Source organism: Triticum urartu, chromosome 7A (assembly GCF_056163025.1).
Source record: "Triticum urartu cultivar PI428250 chromosome 7A, HENAU_Tu73, whole genome shotgun sequence".
NCBI classification, from domain to species: domain Eukaryota; kingdom Viridiplantae; phylum Streptophyta; class Magnoliopsida; order Poales; family Poaceae; genus Triticum; species Triticum urartu.
Genome location: NC_141879.1, coordinates 459,423,408 through 459,440,376, shown reverse-complemented (window position 1 = coordinate 459,440,376; position 16,969 = coordinate 459,423,408). Strand labels below are relative to the sequence as shown.

At 46.4% G+C, this 16,969-nt stretch overlaps 1 protein-coding gene and 1 pseudogene across 2 annotated transcripts; one reads left to right on the top strand and one right to left on the bottom strand.

Annotated features, from left to right (window-relative positions):
- The first annotated feature begins 2,094 nt into the window (after window positions 1-2,094).
- Window positions 2,095-5,619, top strand: LOC125519855 (glyceraldehyde-3-phosphate dehydrogenase 1, cytosolic). 2 transcript variants are annotated; one of them, XM_048684632.2, is made up of 12 exons: window positions 2,095-2,250; window positions 2,363-2,386; window positions 2,482-2,582; window positions 2,957-3,072; window positions 3,160-3,259; window positions 3,730-3,876; window positions 3,964-4,024; window positions 4,113-4,210; window positions 4,679-4,821; window positions 4,953-5,036; window positions 5,126-5,215; window positions 5,320-5,619. In XM_048684632.2, the coding sequence occupies exons 1-12, from the start codon at window positions 2,247-2,249 to the stop codon at window positions 5,363-5,365; spliced, it is 1,014 nt and encodes a 337-aa protein (XP_048540589.1). In that variant the 5' UTR covers window positions 2,095-2,246; the 3' UTR covers window positions 5,366-5,619. The 2 variants fall into 2 exon arrangements, with proteins under 2 accessions (XP_048540589.1, XP_087392156.1); XM_087536030.1 differs by having other exon boundaries at window positions 3,730-4,024.
- Window positions 5,620-10,372: 4,753 nt separating this feature from the next.
- On the bottom strand, window positions 10,373-11,590 carry LOC147959936 (uncharacterized; annotated as a pseudogene).
- Between the last annotated feature and the right edge of the window lie 5,379 nt (window positions 11,591-16,969).

Here is a 16,969-nt window from a genome sequence, read left to right as displayed (position 1 = left end):
AGCAGCAACGTTTGAGCAATTCACCTAATTTCATGAAGACATGCATGATTGGAAAACTCACGTGCAACTGCAAAATGATTTGGTTGAGTATATGTGGGCTCATGTCGGCAACTAATAAATGTATCTTCTTTTATTCGTTTGTAAAACTATGTGAAACATTTTTATTTGTATTTGACATGTTTAAATGCAAATCATCAATATAAACTTGGACGGCCAGCCGGCCATGCCGACACGTATGGATCGACGCATTAGGCGCGTTGCCGATCCCACACCGACACGTATGGATCGACACGTATGGATCGACGCGGAACGGGTGACCGAGCCGAACGAAAAAAATCTTCGTCCGTTGGATCGCCCCAGAGTTGCTCTAACCGTGGGCGCCGCCGCGCATCGGTCGCCCGCGGCGGTTGTGCTTGCGGGAACCCGACGAACGATGACCGCGACATTTTCCTAACTCGCATCGAGCGTGCGCGGTGACCAAGCAGGTGACCAAAGCAGGCTGCTAAACCGAGGGCTAAATAGGAAATTTGGAGAAGCGTCTGGAAAGGCAGCGGCATATGTGTCAGCATATTCGCGGCCTCCACCTGGTGGCAGACCGGAAATTATCCGCACCAAGGCACGGGCATATCCGGCCATCAGCCTCTCGATGCGTAGCTGGTCGTGGTCGGAGACCCCACCGCGCCACGGGACGCCCGTCGGCCGTCGAGGACAGGTCTCCGGATCCTCCGTGCCCGCCCTTTCCTGTCGCTGTTTGGCTTCACGTGCGGTGCCCGCGGTTCCCAGTAACAGCGCTGCTATACACACGATGGTGTGTGGACGATTCCTGAACGACAATGCAGATCAACTCATTCATGCACAACAGTAAAGTGAAGCAGACGGCTGGATTTGGCCGTCTTCTCCTTGTCATGCACGCAATATCGTCTTTACAGTAGTTTCGTCCCAGTACAACGCTGCTATACACACGATGGTGTGTGGACGATTCCTGAACGACAACGCAGATCAACTCATCCATGCACAACAGTAAAGTGAAGCAGACGGCTGGATTTGGCCGTCTTCTCCTTGTCATGCACGCAGTATCGTCTTTACAGTAGTTTCGTCCCAGTACAGCGCTGCTATACACACGATGGTGTGTGGACGATTCCTGAACGACAACGCAGATCAACTCATCCATGCACAACAGTAAAGTGAAGCAGACGGCTGGATTTGGCCGTCTTCTCCTTGTCATGCACGCAGTATCGTCTTTACAGTAGTTTCATCCCAGTACAGCGCTGCTATACACACGATGGTGTGTGGACGATTCCTGAACGACAACGCAGATCAACTCATTCATGCACAACAGTAAAGTGAAGCAGACGGCTGGATTTGGCCGTCGTCTCCTTGTCGTGCACGTAGTATCGTCTTGACATGTAGTACCCCAGCAACTAAGTAGGAGTACGTACTGAACTGAACATGGAGAAACGTCAAGCCAGCAAAGACGCCACAGTTCTCCACGCCTCAGAGGATCCCGGGCAGCCGGATTCCACCCCGTCCGCGTCGGACAAACACGCGGGGGTCGCCGCCGCTTGCCCTCGTCGGCGGCCACCCAACCTTCCGGACCACCTGCTACCCATCCCAGTCATCACAGCCACAGAACCATCCAGACGGTGCCACGTAGAGGCAGAAGGAGAACCCCACTCACTGTCCCCAAGCAAAACGAACAATTCCCGTCCAAAAAATCAAATCCCACTTGGCGTCCGTTTGTTTAGCCGCATTATTGGAAAGCCGAGTATTTTTCTCCCTGGCACCCGAGGGAAAGCAAAAATGCCATATTCTTTCTTGCGCGAGAAACCACGCCGCACCGCACGAACGGCAGCAAATGCCCCTCGCATTCTTTTCCCTTTCTTTCTTGCCCGAGAAACCACGGGCGCCCACGGGACGTCTACCTACCTACCTCCAGGCTTCGCAATGACACGTGGGCCGCGCCGGCAGCCGGGCCCACTGCTCACAGAGGCACCCGGAGGGCCCGCCTTGTGGAAAAAGGCGTGGAAGGGACAGGTCAGCCGCGCACCTCGCCCGAAATCAATTCGTCTGGATTTGTTTTAGTCTCCCGATATTCCACTTCGCCTTTTCCTCTCCAGGCTTTATAAAACCAGCGGCTTAAACCCTCCCCACCTCTCCATATCAGCTTCCAGACACTTCTCCCGTCCCGTCCCCAGCCAACCTCCCATCCCCGTCTCGCGTCGCAGCGGCAGTTCCACTCCCTCGCCATGGGTAAATTGCTCTTCGAATTGCTGCTGCTTCGTCTCCTGATATGAATGATTGTTGTTTTTCGCTGATTGATTTTGCTCGTTTGCTCTTTCTGCTTGGTTTGGGACGCATGCAGGCAAGATTAAGATCGGAATCAACGGTGAGTTTCTCTGTCACTTTCTCGCGCGCGCCTCTGGATTCACCGATCGGTGCTGGTGTGCCTCTGTTTTGACTCGAGTGGCTGTTTTTGCTCAGGTTTCGGAAGGATCGGGAGGCTCGTCGCCAGGGTCGCCCTCCAGAGCGACGATGTCGAGCTCGTCGCCGTCAACGACCCATTTATCACCACCGAGTACATGGTATGCCCCTCGATCTGTGATTTTCACACGCTCCGATCGCTAGATCTGGTGGTCTGGAAGGTTTTAGAGTGGTTTTACCTGTTGATCTATTCTGTTAGCATGCCTGCTGCTTGTGTTGTTCTGTTAGCGTTCTATGAGGTCTGAGAGTTAGCGTGACTTTGGAGTGGTCTGTAGCTTGTTAATAGTTAGTTCCATGGTTATCCTTTTACGATTTGATAATATATCCTGCAGTGTTATTTCTACGATCTGAGTATATTGTTTGTTCATTATGCTTGCTAGTATTGGTCGCTTCTGTACCATGCCTTTAGATATCATGATTCTGCTGGGTTTGATCGTTTAATTGAGTTGAATTCTGTGGTTTGTGTGATGTGCAGACCTACATGTTCAAGTACGACACCGTTCACGGCCACTGGAAGCACAGTGACATCAAGCTCAAGGACGACAAGACGCTGCTCTTTGGCGAGAAGCCAGTTACCGTCTTCGGCGTCAGGTACTATTTATTGGTATTATAGCCTCTTCGGATGGTTTGTGTTTATTAAGTTGTGAAACTAATTTTCGATGTTCTTTTGCTTAAAAGGAACCCTGAGGAGATCCCGTGGGGTGAGGCTGGTGCCGATTACGTTGTGGAGTCCACCGGTGTCTTCACTGACAAGGACAAGGCCGCTGCTCACTTGAAGGTATAATTGATGTTCTGGTTTTTGCTCATTCACACTCTATTTCCGATCTATATCACTATATGTATACCTTTTCTGATCCTTTGAATACAAGGCTGAGAAAGAAACCTGAACTTCAGTTAGAAATTGTGTCCTGCTCCATGTATATTTATTTATTTACGAGAAAATCACACACGCAACCTCCAGGAGAGGAGAGCAAAGCAGAGTCTCTAATGCTGCTTGTCCCAATTTGTTTAGTTGGTTTGGTTGCTTCTGGTATGCTAGTTGTAAACACTGACTTCATGTAGTCCACTCTGTCATAGTAACCATCAAATTTATTGCTTTATCTCAATTACTGAATTATTCTAAATTATTTTAATTATTTGTTTATGCTAGCTGTATGCAAGTGCCACTGTTCTTCAGGGACTTAGCTTTTGCAATGTATTTCCAACACTAGTGATGTGATGCTAACTTACATTTTCACTGAATGTTAGGGTGGTGCCAAGAAGGTGGTCATCTCTGCCCCAAGCAAAGATGCCCCTATGTTTGTGGTTGGTGTCAATGAGGACAAGTACACCTCAGACGTTAACATTGTCTCAAATGCTAGCTGCACCACTAACTGCCTTGCTCCCCTAGCAAAGGTGTGTTTTGTTTCTTCACGTTGTCTTACCTTGACTACTTTTGGAATTGTGGATCAGTTTGTAATAATGTTTATCATCATTCACCAGATCATTAATGACAACTTCGGTATTATTGAGGGTTTGATGACCACTGTTCATGCCATCACTGGTAAGATTTTGTTGGTTGTTTGGCAGTGCTCTTAACTTATCTGCCTTAGTAATCTCTTCAACTTGACATTGGTGTACCTGCCTCTCAGCCACACAGAAGACCGTTGATGGTCCCTCGAGCAAGGACTGGAGAGGTGGCAGGGCCGCAAGCTTTAACATCATTCCCAGCAGCACTGGTGCTGCCAAGGTACGCCACGAACAGCATATTGTGCATTTGTTTTCAGACACTGTTTTGAATGGACTGCTTACTTTTTCAGTTTGTCTAATTCACATCTAGATGTTTTCTGGATGTCACATCTAAGCTCCCACAAATAACGCAGCAACAAGGAACAGAAAAAAAAGCTGGGACAAAAAAAAAATAGACCACAAACATAGTGGACATCAGGTTAGATGTGACATAACTATGTCACATCTAGATGTGTCCTAGACAGACCCTTACTTTTTTGCCTGTTGTTTATGTTGTGCATATTGCATACATGTTCTTCCTTACGAGATTATTCTGTGATTGCGAATTGAAATACTTAAACATTGTGCATGCTTATGTCATTTGTGAGCTCCCAGTGGACCAGATAGTTGATTGCAGTAAAAATGGTAGCATGCAGTTTTCTTCTTAATTGGAGTACATCACTTCACCTAATGATCTGATGTGTTTCAGGCTGTTGGCAAGGTTCTTCCTGAGCTGAATGGCAAGCTTACCGGTATGTCTTTCCGGGTTCCCACTGTGGATGTGTCAGTTGTTGATCTCACTGTTAGAACCGAGAAGGCTGCATCATACGATGACATCAAGAAGGCTATCAAGTAAGTCTTAAATCTTAGAGTATCTCCTAAGAGAAGTATAAGAGTTATTGTTGAGAAAGATCTACTTCTAATTCCTGCCTGCCTGCCCATGTGACTCAAATGTCACTGATGAGTATTCAAATTATTTTCAGGGCTGCATCTGAGGGAAAACTCAAGGGGATCATGGGTTATGTCGAGGAAGATTTGGTCTCCACTGACTTTGTCGGTGACAGCAGGTATGATTGATGCCTTAATGCTGCTGACAAGAGCTACCGAGTGTTATCAGATGGTAACTGTTTCTCCATGTTGTATTTTTTCCATTCAGGTCGAGCATCTTTGATGCCAAGGCTGGAATTGCTCTGAACGACCATTTCGTCAAGCTCGTCTCGTGGTACGACAACGAGTGGGGTTACAGGTTAGTTGCCATATAACGGATTTGTTTCTACAACACGCTATCCAATGTCTCTGTTTCATCGCTTCAGCTTCAGCCTGTAACACTTGAATCTTATTTCTGTGCAGCAACCGCGTTGTCGATCTGATCCGCCACATGGCCAAGACTCAGTAGAGCGTTCTGATTTCCTTTGGTCAGAGGTGTCCCTGCTTTGTCTATGCGAAGAATAAATGTGGATGGTGTCGCCAGACGACGCCTGGTTCATGTTAGTTGGACATGAGTTACCTTCTGTTTTCCGCATCAACTAGTACTATCTGTAATGGAGTTGCTAATCAAGTACTCTTTTTTGGTTGTGGTTTGTGAAGATTATATAAATCGTTCAGTCCAGTACTTGTGTTTGCCTGAATAATCTTATTTCTCTTCCTTTCTGTGGGGCTTTTCGCCTCGTCTGTGCCTGCTCGGATTTTTGGTTCAGATGTTTGACGCCCTTGTTGAGAGCCAGAACTGTGTTTGAGTTAGGACGTTTACTGTCGCAATGGTTGTTAAGGGTCCCTTGGGTTCAGCTTCCAGAACCAGATTTTGTGCAGCTTTAGCCAGAATTGTGTTGCTGCAATGGCTTAAGGGTCCCTCAGGTTAAGCTTTCAAACCAGATTTTGTGCAGCAGATTATTGAATCCCAATGTATTGCAGCCGGTCAACTCCCCCTCAAGTAAGTACAGTTGTAGTCCGCTTGTTATGCTCTCTGGGAGGGTCGCTGCAAAACCTGCTAGCTGGGTTCTTGGCAAAGTTTGAGATTCTTAGAAGCTGCGGCCCGAGATTGCTCTGTTTTGAATCTAAATGCCAGGCGCCATATCAGCTTGCAAGGGAATGAAGCTTCATGCTCTTCCACTTTTTTATTGACTTATGAATTCCCACTCCCAAAAATAGAATCTGGCTTCATTGAAGTTCCTTGTTTAAAAATCTAGCACATTAACAACATCAATGTATGTTTCACAAATATCATAATTCATTAACTAATATTGACCTCTGATCCTTTTTGTACAAGTTGGGGTGCATGACGGCTCCTATGCCTAGAAACCAGCCTCCGATATCAAGAGATTTGCCGCTATAGTTCAAATAATAATTTGATTTACGAGGGCCTCAGTCGCGCATTCTTTCCATTGGTTGGTTTTCCAGGGCCTAACTTGAGTGGGGGATTTCTTTCAGCTAGAGCTACAATTTTCAGCCAGTTTTTCAAATTGGATCATGAAATCAGAGGCCTTTCAGAGAGAGAAAGCATAGGTTGTATGAAAGGGGCTTGGTGAGAATGCAATGCCCTGAAAACCTGAGTTTTTTTTTCTTCTAAAATCTAGCATATTGACTCAACATCAATGTATACTATCATAAAAGTTCATATCAAAATTCAAAACAATGCTCGAGATACGAAAATGATTAATTAGACATCAATGTGACAAGCGGCCAAATCTAAAGCCCAGTTTATTTATGTACTATTTAGTGTCAAATTTATCATTTTGTTTTCTAAGCTATGTTTTAAATTTTAGTTTGAGATTTTGAGGCAACATACACTATTTTAAAATTTTAATTTGAAATTTTGCGACAACATACATCTATGTTGTGTAATGTGCTATTTTTTTAAAGAAAAAGTTCTAAACATTTAAAATATGCTAGGGGAGTTTGATGCATCGGTATCATCACAAGGTGGATGAGAACTGAGGGTAGCTCAGTTGGCAAGGCGTGGGAGTTTGCAGCCAGCCCATCAGGGTTCAAGTCTCGCCTTGATCATTTGGTGCCCACGAAGTTTTCTTCTATAAAAAAAAGCCAACAAGCTAGTCTCATCCTCTGACATACTATTATCCTCATCAAACTTGTCCCTGATTGTGCCCCCGCTGCAGACCTGTTCTACGTAGGACATCGCCGATAACCACTAGCAAAGCTAGCGCTTTGTGCTTATTACTTCGTTTCTCCCTTTTAGTCTTCTCACTCGAAGCCTGGGTTCCCAGCCGGCTTTACTTTTTTATCTGGTTTTTTTGGGACCGGTTTTATTTGTTTTTCTTTCTTTTTCTACTCTATTTCTTTTCTTTTTTCCCTTTTTGTTTTTTATTTTCATTTTCTTTACTTTTTTTTATTTTCCCAAAAGGCATGAACTTTTTTCAAATTTGATGAACTTCTTTTTCAAACTCGATGAACTTTTTTTGAAAATGCATGAACTTTTTTTCAAACTTGATGACCTTTTTTGGAAATTCATGAACTTTTCTTCAATTTTGATGAACATTTTCAAATTTGACGTATGTTTTTCAAATTCAATGAACTTTTATTTCAAATTTGTTGAACTTTTTTTCAAACTCGATGAACTATTTTCAAATCGATGAACTTTTTTTGAAAATTCATGAACTTTTTTCAATTTCATGAACATTATTCAAATTTGATGAACACTTTCCAAATTCGGTGACTTTTTTTTTCAAATTCGATGAACTTTATTTAAAACTTGATGAACTATTTTCAAGCCCATGATTTTTTTGAAAATTCATGAACCTTCCTTCCATTTTGATGAACATTTTTCAAATTCCATGAACTTTTTTTCAAATTCAATGAACATTTTTCAAATTTGATGGGTTTTTTAAAAATTCTATGGACTATTTCAAATTTTATGATTTTTTGGGAAATCCGTTAACTTTTTTTTTCAAATTTGATGAATGTTTCTCAAATTTGATGAACTATTTTCAAATTCAACGATTTTTCTTTTCAAAGCCCAAGATCATTTTTTCAAATTTGATAAATTTTTTTTGAAAATCAATGAAACTTTTTCTGGTTTGTGAACTTGATTCAAAATCCATGAACTTTTATTAATTCACGCCTTTTCCAAATAATTCAAAAATAATTAAGCGATATAGTAGATGGTTCTGTGCTATTATTAGCGTGGCGACTGTGTTTATTATGCATTTGTCGCTGACACAAATCACTAACGTTAGGTAGCTCGAGTGGCTAGTGGGAGTCACGGTGACCTCGATGTGCATGAGTTCGGGACTTGTAGAGTTGTTTTTGCGTTCACTACCTTTTTGTGGGCCGACCCAACTAAGCGCATAGCGAGCGTCAGGGACGAGTTCGGTGCCTGAAGCCCGATAGGAGCTCCCAGTGGAGTGGCGATCCCATAGGAGACCAGGGATCTGAATATGGGCCGACCCAAGTATTGTAGACGCTTCAGCGAGATCTACCGCGTTCACTGTCTGCGCGTTTTTGTCGGTCGGCCCAACTAAGCGGCGTAGCGAGCGCCAGGGAGGAGTTCGGGCACCTGAAGCACCCGATAGGACCTCCCTCATTCCCTTCCCCCACTCCAGTTTAAGGCAACAGAACAATCCGGTGTACACCCTCCGCATCCTGGGCTCGGCCCATTTTTCTTCTTTTTCAACCTTCAAAAGGAGACGTGGGTCGTGAGATTTGAACTCAGAACCTCACTTTTTTCTTCCAAATGTCTCAAAAAAAAATTTCTTCCAAATTCAATAACCAACTCGGACGGCTCACATACTATGTTTTCTAATACTTCTGTTGTTTCTTATTCTGTGCCTTCTAGACTTTTTTTCTTTGCCAATTTTTCATCTGTTTTTTCACTTGGATTTTTATTTTTTATTGTTCCTTCTTCTTTTTTATTTTCTAAAATACATAAAAAAATATCAAATTTGGAACTTTATTCAGATCGTGAACTTTATCAAATTTGTAAACATTTTTTGAAATATGTCAGCTGTTTCAAAATTGATTAACTTTATTCAAATTTTTGAAATTTATTTTTATCACAATCAATGAACTTTTCTTAAATCTGCGAGCCTTTTTTTTTCAAAAATCAGGTGATGTTTTTTCAAATTTGTGAACGTTTTTTTTCACAATTTTTTCGAACTCGTAACATATTTTCAAAATTGATGAACGTTTTTCAAATTTGTGAAAAGTCGATGAACTTCTTTCAAACCCGTGACTTTTTTTTCGAAATCCAGAGAACTTTGTTTTAATTCGTGAAAGTTTAATTGAAAATTGAAGATTTTTTAAATGCGTGATCTTTTCCCAAATCCATGTCATTTTTAGTCAAATCCGTGAAATTTTCCCCCCAAATTTCATGAAAAGTTTCAAATTTTTTTTCAAAATTATGAACCTTTTTGCCATATTTCATGGCTTTTTAAAAGACAAATCATGAATTTTTAAAGCCACATTTTTATCAAATTATGATTTTTTTAATTTGCAAACATTATCTCTTTCCTTTTAATTTTTTTGATATTTTAAAAAGGTGAATGGTCAACGTTTTGACACTTCAACTGTTAACAAGTCATTTTTTTTTGAGGGAAAACAAGTCATTTGTCAGCCGGTCGAACTAGGCGAGCGAGCGACCTAGGGCTTGGGAAGCAAACGAGTGATTTGTGGTTAGCTGGGCCGGCCCATAGCGCGTGCCAGCTGAGGTTGATGGCGCCACAACCCTCAAGCGCCACGTATATAGGAAAAATGTAGAATGCAAACCAAGAAATACCAAAAATGATAAAAACAATGAAAGAAACAAAGAAAAACTGAAAGTAGAACGAAAAGAAAAACAAAAAACGGTGAAGAAAAACAAAAAAGACGTAAAAGGAAGAAAGTAAAATATGGTGAAAACAAATAAAGAAACAGAGAGAAACAAGAAAAAAAAGAAAGATAAAACAGAAACAAAAACACGGAAAATCAATGCAAAACTGGGTCTTTTACCCTTAACTAGGTCGCACCCTTGTATTATACACAAAGCTGAAGTTGGCGTAGTGGCCAGCAGTGTAGCCCGTGAGCTCGCAAACCGAGGATCGAAATTTGTTTTTGTTAGAGCATCTCCAACCGTCGCCCCTCTCCAGTGGGCATGAAAAATCGCCGTCTGGGGATGAACCGGCGCTAAAATCCGCTTGGGGGCGATTGGGTTCCCAGTCGCCGTCCCCAGGTCCCCCAAACGTCGATATTGACCCACTTTTGGCACTAATTTGCCCGCTTTTCAGCCCACTTTCGGCGCAAAATCGGCCCGCTATCGGCGCAAGTCGGCCCATATTCACCGTGATTTAGCGCAAATTCAACATAAGCTATTTTTTATCACATAGTTCATCACAGAAAATCAATAAAAATCAAATAGTTCAATACAAATTATATAGTTCAACAAATAGAAACTCATATTTCATCACACGTCGAGCTAGGCGTTGCCCTTGAGCCTCCATAGGTGCTTCACCAGATCCTGCTGCAGTTGTTGATGCATCTGTGGGTCTCGGATCTCCTGACGCATATTGAGGAAAGCAGTCCAGGTTGCCGGTAGTTGGTGATCAACTTAGGCAAGAGGACCCTGCCTGTAATATAGTTCAGTGTCAAACACTGGCTCTTCCTGCTCGCTCTCAATGATCATGTTGTGCAAGATGACACAGCAAGTCATGATCTCCCACATTTGATCTTTCGACCAGGTCTGAGTGGGGTACTGGACAATAGCAAATCGAGATTGGAGCACACCAAATGCCCGCTCGATATCCTTCCTACAAGCCTCCTGAACCTTCGTAAAGTGGGAGTTCTTGCCTCCTAGCAAAGGGTTTGAGATAGTCTTCACAAATGTAGACCATCTCGGATAGATGCCATCTGCTAGGTAGTATCCCTTGTTGTAGTGCCGCCCATTGACCTCGAAGTTCACTGGAGGAGAATGATCTTCAACAAGCTTGGCAAAGATAGGGGAGCACTGCAGCATGTTGATGTCATTGTGAGTTCCTGGCATACCAAAGAAGGAGTGCCAAATCCAGAGGTCCTGTGTGGCCACTGCCTGAAGTACCACACTGCAACCGCCTTTGGCATCTTTGTACATCCCCTGCCAAGCAAATGGACAGTTTTTCCATTTCCAACGCATGCAGTCGATGCTTCCAAGCATCCTAGGAAATCCTCTTGCTGCATTCTGTGCTAGAATCCGAGCAGTGTCTTCGGCATCGGGTGATTGCAAGTATTGCGGTCCAAACACTGCCACCACTGCCCTGCAAAACTTGTAGAAACACTCAATGGCCGTGGACTCGGCCATGCGCTCATAGTCGTCGAGTGAATCACCGGGAGCTCCATATGCTTGCATCCTCATAGCTATCGTGCACTTCTGGATTGAGGTGAATCCAAGTTTGCCGATGTAACCCTTCTTGCACTTGAAGTAGCTGTCAAACTCCCAGATGGAATTCACAATCCCGAGGAAAAGCTTTTGGATCATCCGATAACGGCGCCGAAATACTTTGTCCCCATGTAGTGGAGCATCGGCGAAGTAGTTGGAGTGGAGCATGCAATAGCCTTCCAGTCGATGCCGGTTCTTTGCGTTCATCCGCCCTGGTGTCGAGCCACCTCGCCGCGACTTTGCATTGCTCGCGAGCAGGTCAGCCAAGGCGGCGAGGACCATCAGATGCTCTTCGTCCTAGACGTCGGCATCGGCTTCCTCCTCCACCGGCGCCGTGAGTGCCTCCTCGTCGTTCGAGTCCATCACCGAACAGACAAATCGTCAAACACCTGGCGGGCGTGGTGGGCACAACCGCCGATATCCCGCCCTGCGCGGCCGGAGCGCCGGAAAACTCGCCCAGGAAGGTGGTGGAGAAGTTGCCGTGGCGAAACCCTCTCCCTTTTTCTGGTGGGGAATGGCCTATCTAGCGGTGGTGGGCGGCGAGACGGCACCGGGATCGGCAAGGCAGCGGGAGGACGTGCACGCGCGGGGGGGGGGGGGGGTGAGGGGCGAATCTGAACGTGCTGGCTAACTTTTCTCCTGACAGTGTGGGCCAGACGCAGTTTTTCCCTTACACCGGAGCCCCCAAGCGCCCCCTAGTGCGCTGGGTTCGGCCTGGGATCGTCGGGCCCAAAAATAGGCCGAGCTGGCAGATTTTAGCATCTTGAGGCACGACTAGGATTTTTTTCCGGCGCTGACATAAAAAAAGTGGCCTGGGGGGCCTGTTGGGGGCGCGGCTGGAGATGCCCTTATTGTTCTTCTTTCTTTCGCACAGAGGTCTCTCCCTTGCTCCAACAGGACAACAACCTTTGGGTAATAGAAAATAACGTGGGAAACGTTTGTGACCGGTGGACCGGCCGAAGCTTGGGCCGGTCACGCGCGAGTCGCACTACCGTCCAGATCCATCGTCCCCTGTTGGTTCCCGACGTGGCCATGTCATACAAGGCCGGTCCCATCCACATCTCTTCCTCCGTTCAGATCTCTCTCGACCACTCGTTCAGATCCCATCTCCCTCCCTCTCCTTCCTCCAGATGCGCCGCTCTCCCATCTGCCTCCCCCGTTGCGGCTGTATCCTTCTCCTACGCCGCCAGCGAGCTTCTGCGAGCCCTTTTCCTACGTTTTGTTTTCCAGATGAGAGAAAGGTGTTTGCAAAGGGAGGCCATCGGTTGCTTCCAACCTAGGGAAGCCATGGCCGTGCATCTCCTTGGCGAGGTCATACGTTTCTACAATCGGCAAGAACTAAAGGTGATTGCCACTGGTGCTGAAGCTGCAACTGGCTTTGTGATTAGCTTCAACTGGCACAGGGAAAGCTACAACCGGCGCTCGGGTTTGCTACAACCAGGTGACGACGAGCATTGCCCGCGACGATGACACACATTTTTTGCTGCAACGGATAACCGAAAAGCTACCACCGGCACCTGCTTTTGCTACAACCAGGAGGCGATGAAGTGTCGCCGGCGACGATGGGCTGCAAATTTGTTGCAAACGGCTGTGGGAAAGCTACCACCAGTGATCAAATTTTGCTGCAATTGGCGTGTGGTGGTGCAACCGGAGTGCGATGGTGTGACGAGCGACAACATGGGGTAACCACGGCTACCAGGATTGCTACAACCGATACGCTTTTTTGCTACCACCGCGGTGATCGCGTGCTGCATCGACGGGGAGCAGCGACCTGGGACGCGGATGCTGGAGCCGACGTGATTCATGGTGAAACCGGCGCGCGGATGCTACAACCTCAAGGAAAAAGCTTCAACCTCAGTGGGAAAAGCTTCAACCGTCAAGGAAAGAAGTTGCATTCTAGTGGGACATGAACTGGAGCTGCGAATGGGGGCAGCAGGGCGCGCACATGGCAGAAGGTGCGCGGGCGCGACCCAGAGACGTGCACGCTGGTGGTTCCGGCGAGGGCTACTGGTGCCGGCGTGGATTTGGTGGTTAGGGTGTGAGAACGATATGAGAAAGAAGAGAGTTGACTCGGGGGAGGGGATCTGACGGCTAAGCATTGTCCAATCGGACGATGTTCCAGCGACCGGTGGAAGCATTGGGCCGGTCGACCGGCGCAGATCACTTCCCAAATAACGTCGGGTCAGTTTCTTTTAGGGCATGTACAATAGTGCTTTGTTAGCCGTCTATAAGCTATACCACATAAGGAACTAATCTAGGTGAAGGAGAGAGAAGGAGGAGAGAGTAGGCAGCCGATAGCCCAAAAAATCGCTAGTATCGACAGCCTTTCTCCCATTGTACGCTAGGGTGTCGGTAATTTGGTATTTCCTCTGCCAAACCATCATATCTCGTGCTCCAAAAATCCAATCCCGTGATTTTTTTTGCTTTTCTCTGTCACCATCTCCTCCGGCGAGAACCGCACTGCACCGTGGAACTGCTTGATGCACGCATGCCGATCGAGCAGCAGGTGCTAGAGTGGGACTGCATGGTGTGGCATCAAGCAAGCTTTGCATGTTGTGCGTTCTTTTCCCGAGGAATCGACCAGATCCTGATCCATCTGCTTCGCGTATGTATCGTTCATCCACTGACTGTGCACTGCGTTTGTGCCCGGCCGGCTGGAGATGGATAAAATTGGAGTAATTTCAGTTAAATTCATAATTTAAGGTGCTACAGTTACCATAAAAGACAGACCATTGTGAAGGGTGTTTTTACTACTGTCTAGAGGTGACCTGGATGGTTACTACAGACGGGCAGGTGCTTGAACTAGTGTGTTCTCCTCTTTCGTTATCAGGTCGGTTTCTTTAGTGTGTTCTCCTATTCCTCATCTTATTCTTCCCCATTTGAATCCAGACCACCACGGGGGTTAGCGTTGCTAACCAGCCGCTCAACAACAACGTTAAGTCTTCCACCTCAGGCAAAGCCTTCACGCCATCCACCATTGCCAAGCACTTTCGGGTCCGAAATTTCATGTCCATGTGTGTACGTTTCATTCGTCCGGTTCCTGTAGCCCGACCACCACATCTGTCACATCCACCTCGTGTGCCTCCTCCCGCTTGCATGTACTACAATGTTGTCCCATCTCCAATGCTAACCCACAAATTTGCTCCTACATCTGTCCGAGAACAAGAGGATCAGTCCGCAGGCACTGATGCCGGAGGCCGTCATCCAACACCGCCCGCATAAAGTTCAACCACATTTTGAACTAAATGGAATTCATGCAAACCAAGTGAATTTTGATATAAACCGGAAGAGATTCAAGCAAACACAACGGATTTCATGCAAACATGATGAAATTCATTACATTCAGACATATTTTAACTAAAAGCGGAGCTCGTCCGACTCTGGAGGTATAATTTTGGACATACTTCTATTCTAAACCTAATCTAAATGATCAGTGGTGCCCGTTCCCCGTGTTCGGTCATGAGCCCCAAGAACTAAAGCTCCAGCACTTGCCTTTGCCTTCTCTAGTTCCGCCTCTGCGCTCTCTAGCTCTGCCTCCTCAACCTCCACCACCGCAGCTTGAACGATTAACCGGCCACCGATTATCAACCCGCCATCTTGGATTCAGGTGGAGGGGAAGAGCGGCGGCCTTCCTGGGACGCGAGCGGCGGCTACCTAGCATGCACTGCTCTTGCTCGATGCCAGCGGCGCCCGCGAACGTGTCGGCTTCGTGGTCGTGGTGGCGGGGCGCGGCCTCGGCGGAGCCGGCAATGTCCTCCTCCTCGCCGGTCTTGCCACACACCTCGTCGCATCCTCGTCGAACTCCTTGTAGGCGGCCTCTAGTTCCGCCCGACACTAGCAATACTGCCATCGGGCGAGGCGGATCTCGCGGGCTGAGCGGTAGGACTCGAGAATAGCCTCCTGCTCGGCCACGTCCGCGTCCGGCGCGATCTCCTTGCCGGCGTTGAGCTGCTCTTCCACCTATTGGTGCTCTTGGAGGAGCTGAACGTTGTAGGTCATGTCGTCCTGCGCCTCCAGGAACTGCTCATCTCCCGTTCCTCCTGCACCATGGCCATGTAATGGGCACGGGCCTCGCCGATGGTCACGGTGCAATGCACCGGCTCGTCCTCGGCCCTGTCCACCATTGGGACGTCGTCGGCCTTCGGTTACCAGCCGACAACAATGGCGGCCATCTCCTTCTTCTGCTCCAGCGATAGTCCGTCCTAGAGAGCTTTGGAGTGCAAGAAGGCCATGGTGGGAGTGGTGCATAGAGGAGAAAGGACCGGAGGAGGATGAATGCAGCTATGGCCAGGGCAACAGTTTATATAGTGCCGAATGGCAATGGTGGGCGGCAGATGGACGGACGACTGATGCCGGAGTAGGTTCCTCGACAACCGTGTGTCATTAATGTGGGTGGCAGATGGACGGGCGGACGATTGTGGTGTCTTTTGAACATGGAGTAGTCACGTGCATCGGGAAGCGATGCGAGTGGTGCTCACTCGGTCGACGTGCCGCTTCAGTGATGACCATAGTGAGAGGTTGCGTCCGCTCTGGCCGGGCATGAAGGTGGCACTGACACTCTAGAGCGGCGCTGGCCATTTCGGGCGGAAAGCGCGTACGGGTGAGGGAGAGGGGGAGGGTTGGGTGGGCCAGGGTGACAAGACGCGGGCATGGCATTGGTTCGGACGCCCGCAAATCCTCCTTTAGTTTGTCTCCAGTTTGCGGGAGAAAGTACATCCGGACCATCAAGCGGACTGATACATACCTGCTTTGGACGACACAACACCTTCAGACCACGCGGTCCGGATGTATGTGGGCGATTTGAGAGTCAACGTTGGAGATGCCCCGAGATCCTTAAAAGACCAATGCACTGGGTAGACGGATATCTTCACTGTGTTCTTTGTAGATGTATCCCAGGTAGCTCCACACTTAGGGTGTGCAGACAGTTTTTTTGTTTTGATTCAGTTCGGTTTATACGATTTCTATTTTGTTGTTTACACTGTTTTATACATAGATACGGTTCGTTTTCGGTAATAACCATTTACTTTCGTTTCGCTTTTGGTAATAACCAAATTAACCAAAGTTGATGTGAATTTTTGAGACAACACATAACTCTTCCACGTGTAAATACATGATATATATATCATAATGAGGAAAAACCAATCAGAAAAGGATAAAAAAGAGAAGTTGAATAAGCAGTCAGACTAATCACGTAAACTGAAGCACTAAATGGGCTAGAAAGTATTGTACTGTAGCAGCCCATTACGCTTTTTGACCAAAAAAACCACAATCCTGTTAATTCGGTTTAACCAAATGGTTTTCAGCTTCTAACTGAAAAAACCAAAATGCTAATGATTTTTTGATTTCAAAACTGAAACTAAAACCAAAAGCCGGAAAACCAAAATTTTGGTTTGACATGGTGTTTTTTGTTCGTTTTTTGGTTTTCGGTTCGGTTTGTATACCCTGGCCGCACACAGAATACCTATCTGAGAAACTTTCATACTTAACTTTGTAGATCTGACGCTTAAGATCACGAACCATAGTGACAGTGCTCTTGAGCAGTTTCAGAATATTTATTCTTACCCAAACACGAAAGAACTTGCTCGTAAAGTCATGGGACCGTGTTTCAGCATACAAGACCTCTCCAATCTTGGCTGCCGAAGGTGTGACTAAATGAGCATA

Coding starts and splice junctions, on each gene's coding strand:
- LOC125519855 (XM_087536030.1), top strand. Junction 2,387..2,481: donor GATTAAGATCGGAATCAACG/GTGAGTTTCTCT, acceptor GTTTTTGCTCAG/GTTTCGGAAGGATCGGGAGG. Junction 4,211..4,678: donor GCAGCACTGGTGCTGCCAAG/GTACGCCACGAA, acceptor GATGTGTTTCAG/GCTGTTGGCAAGGTTCTTCC.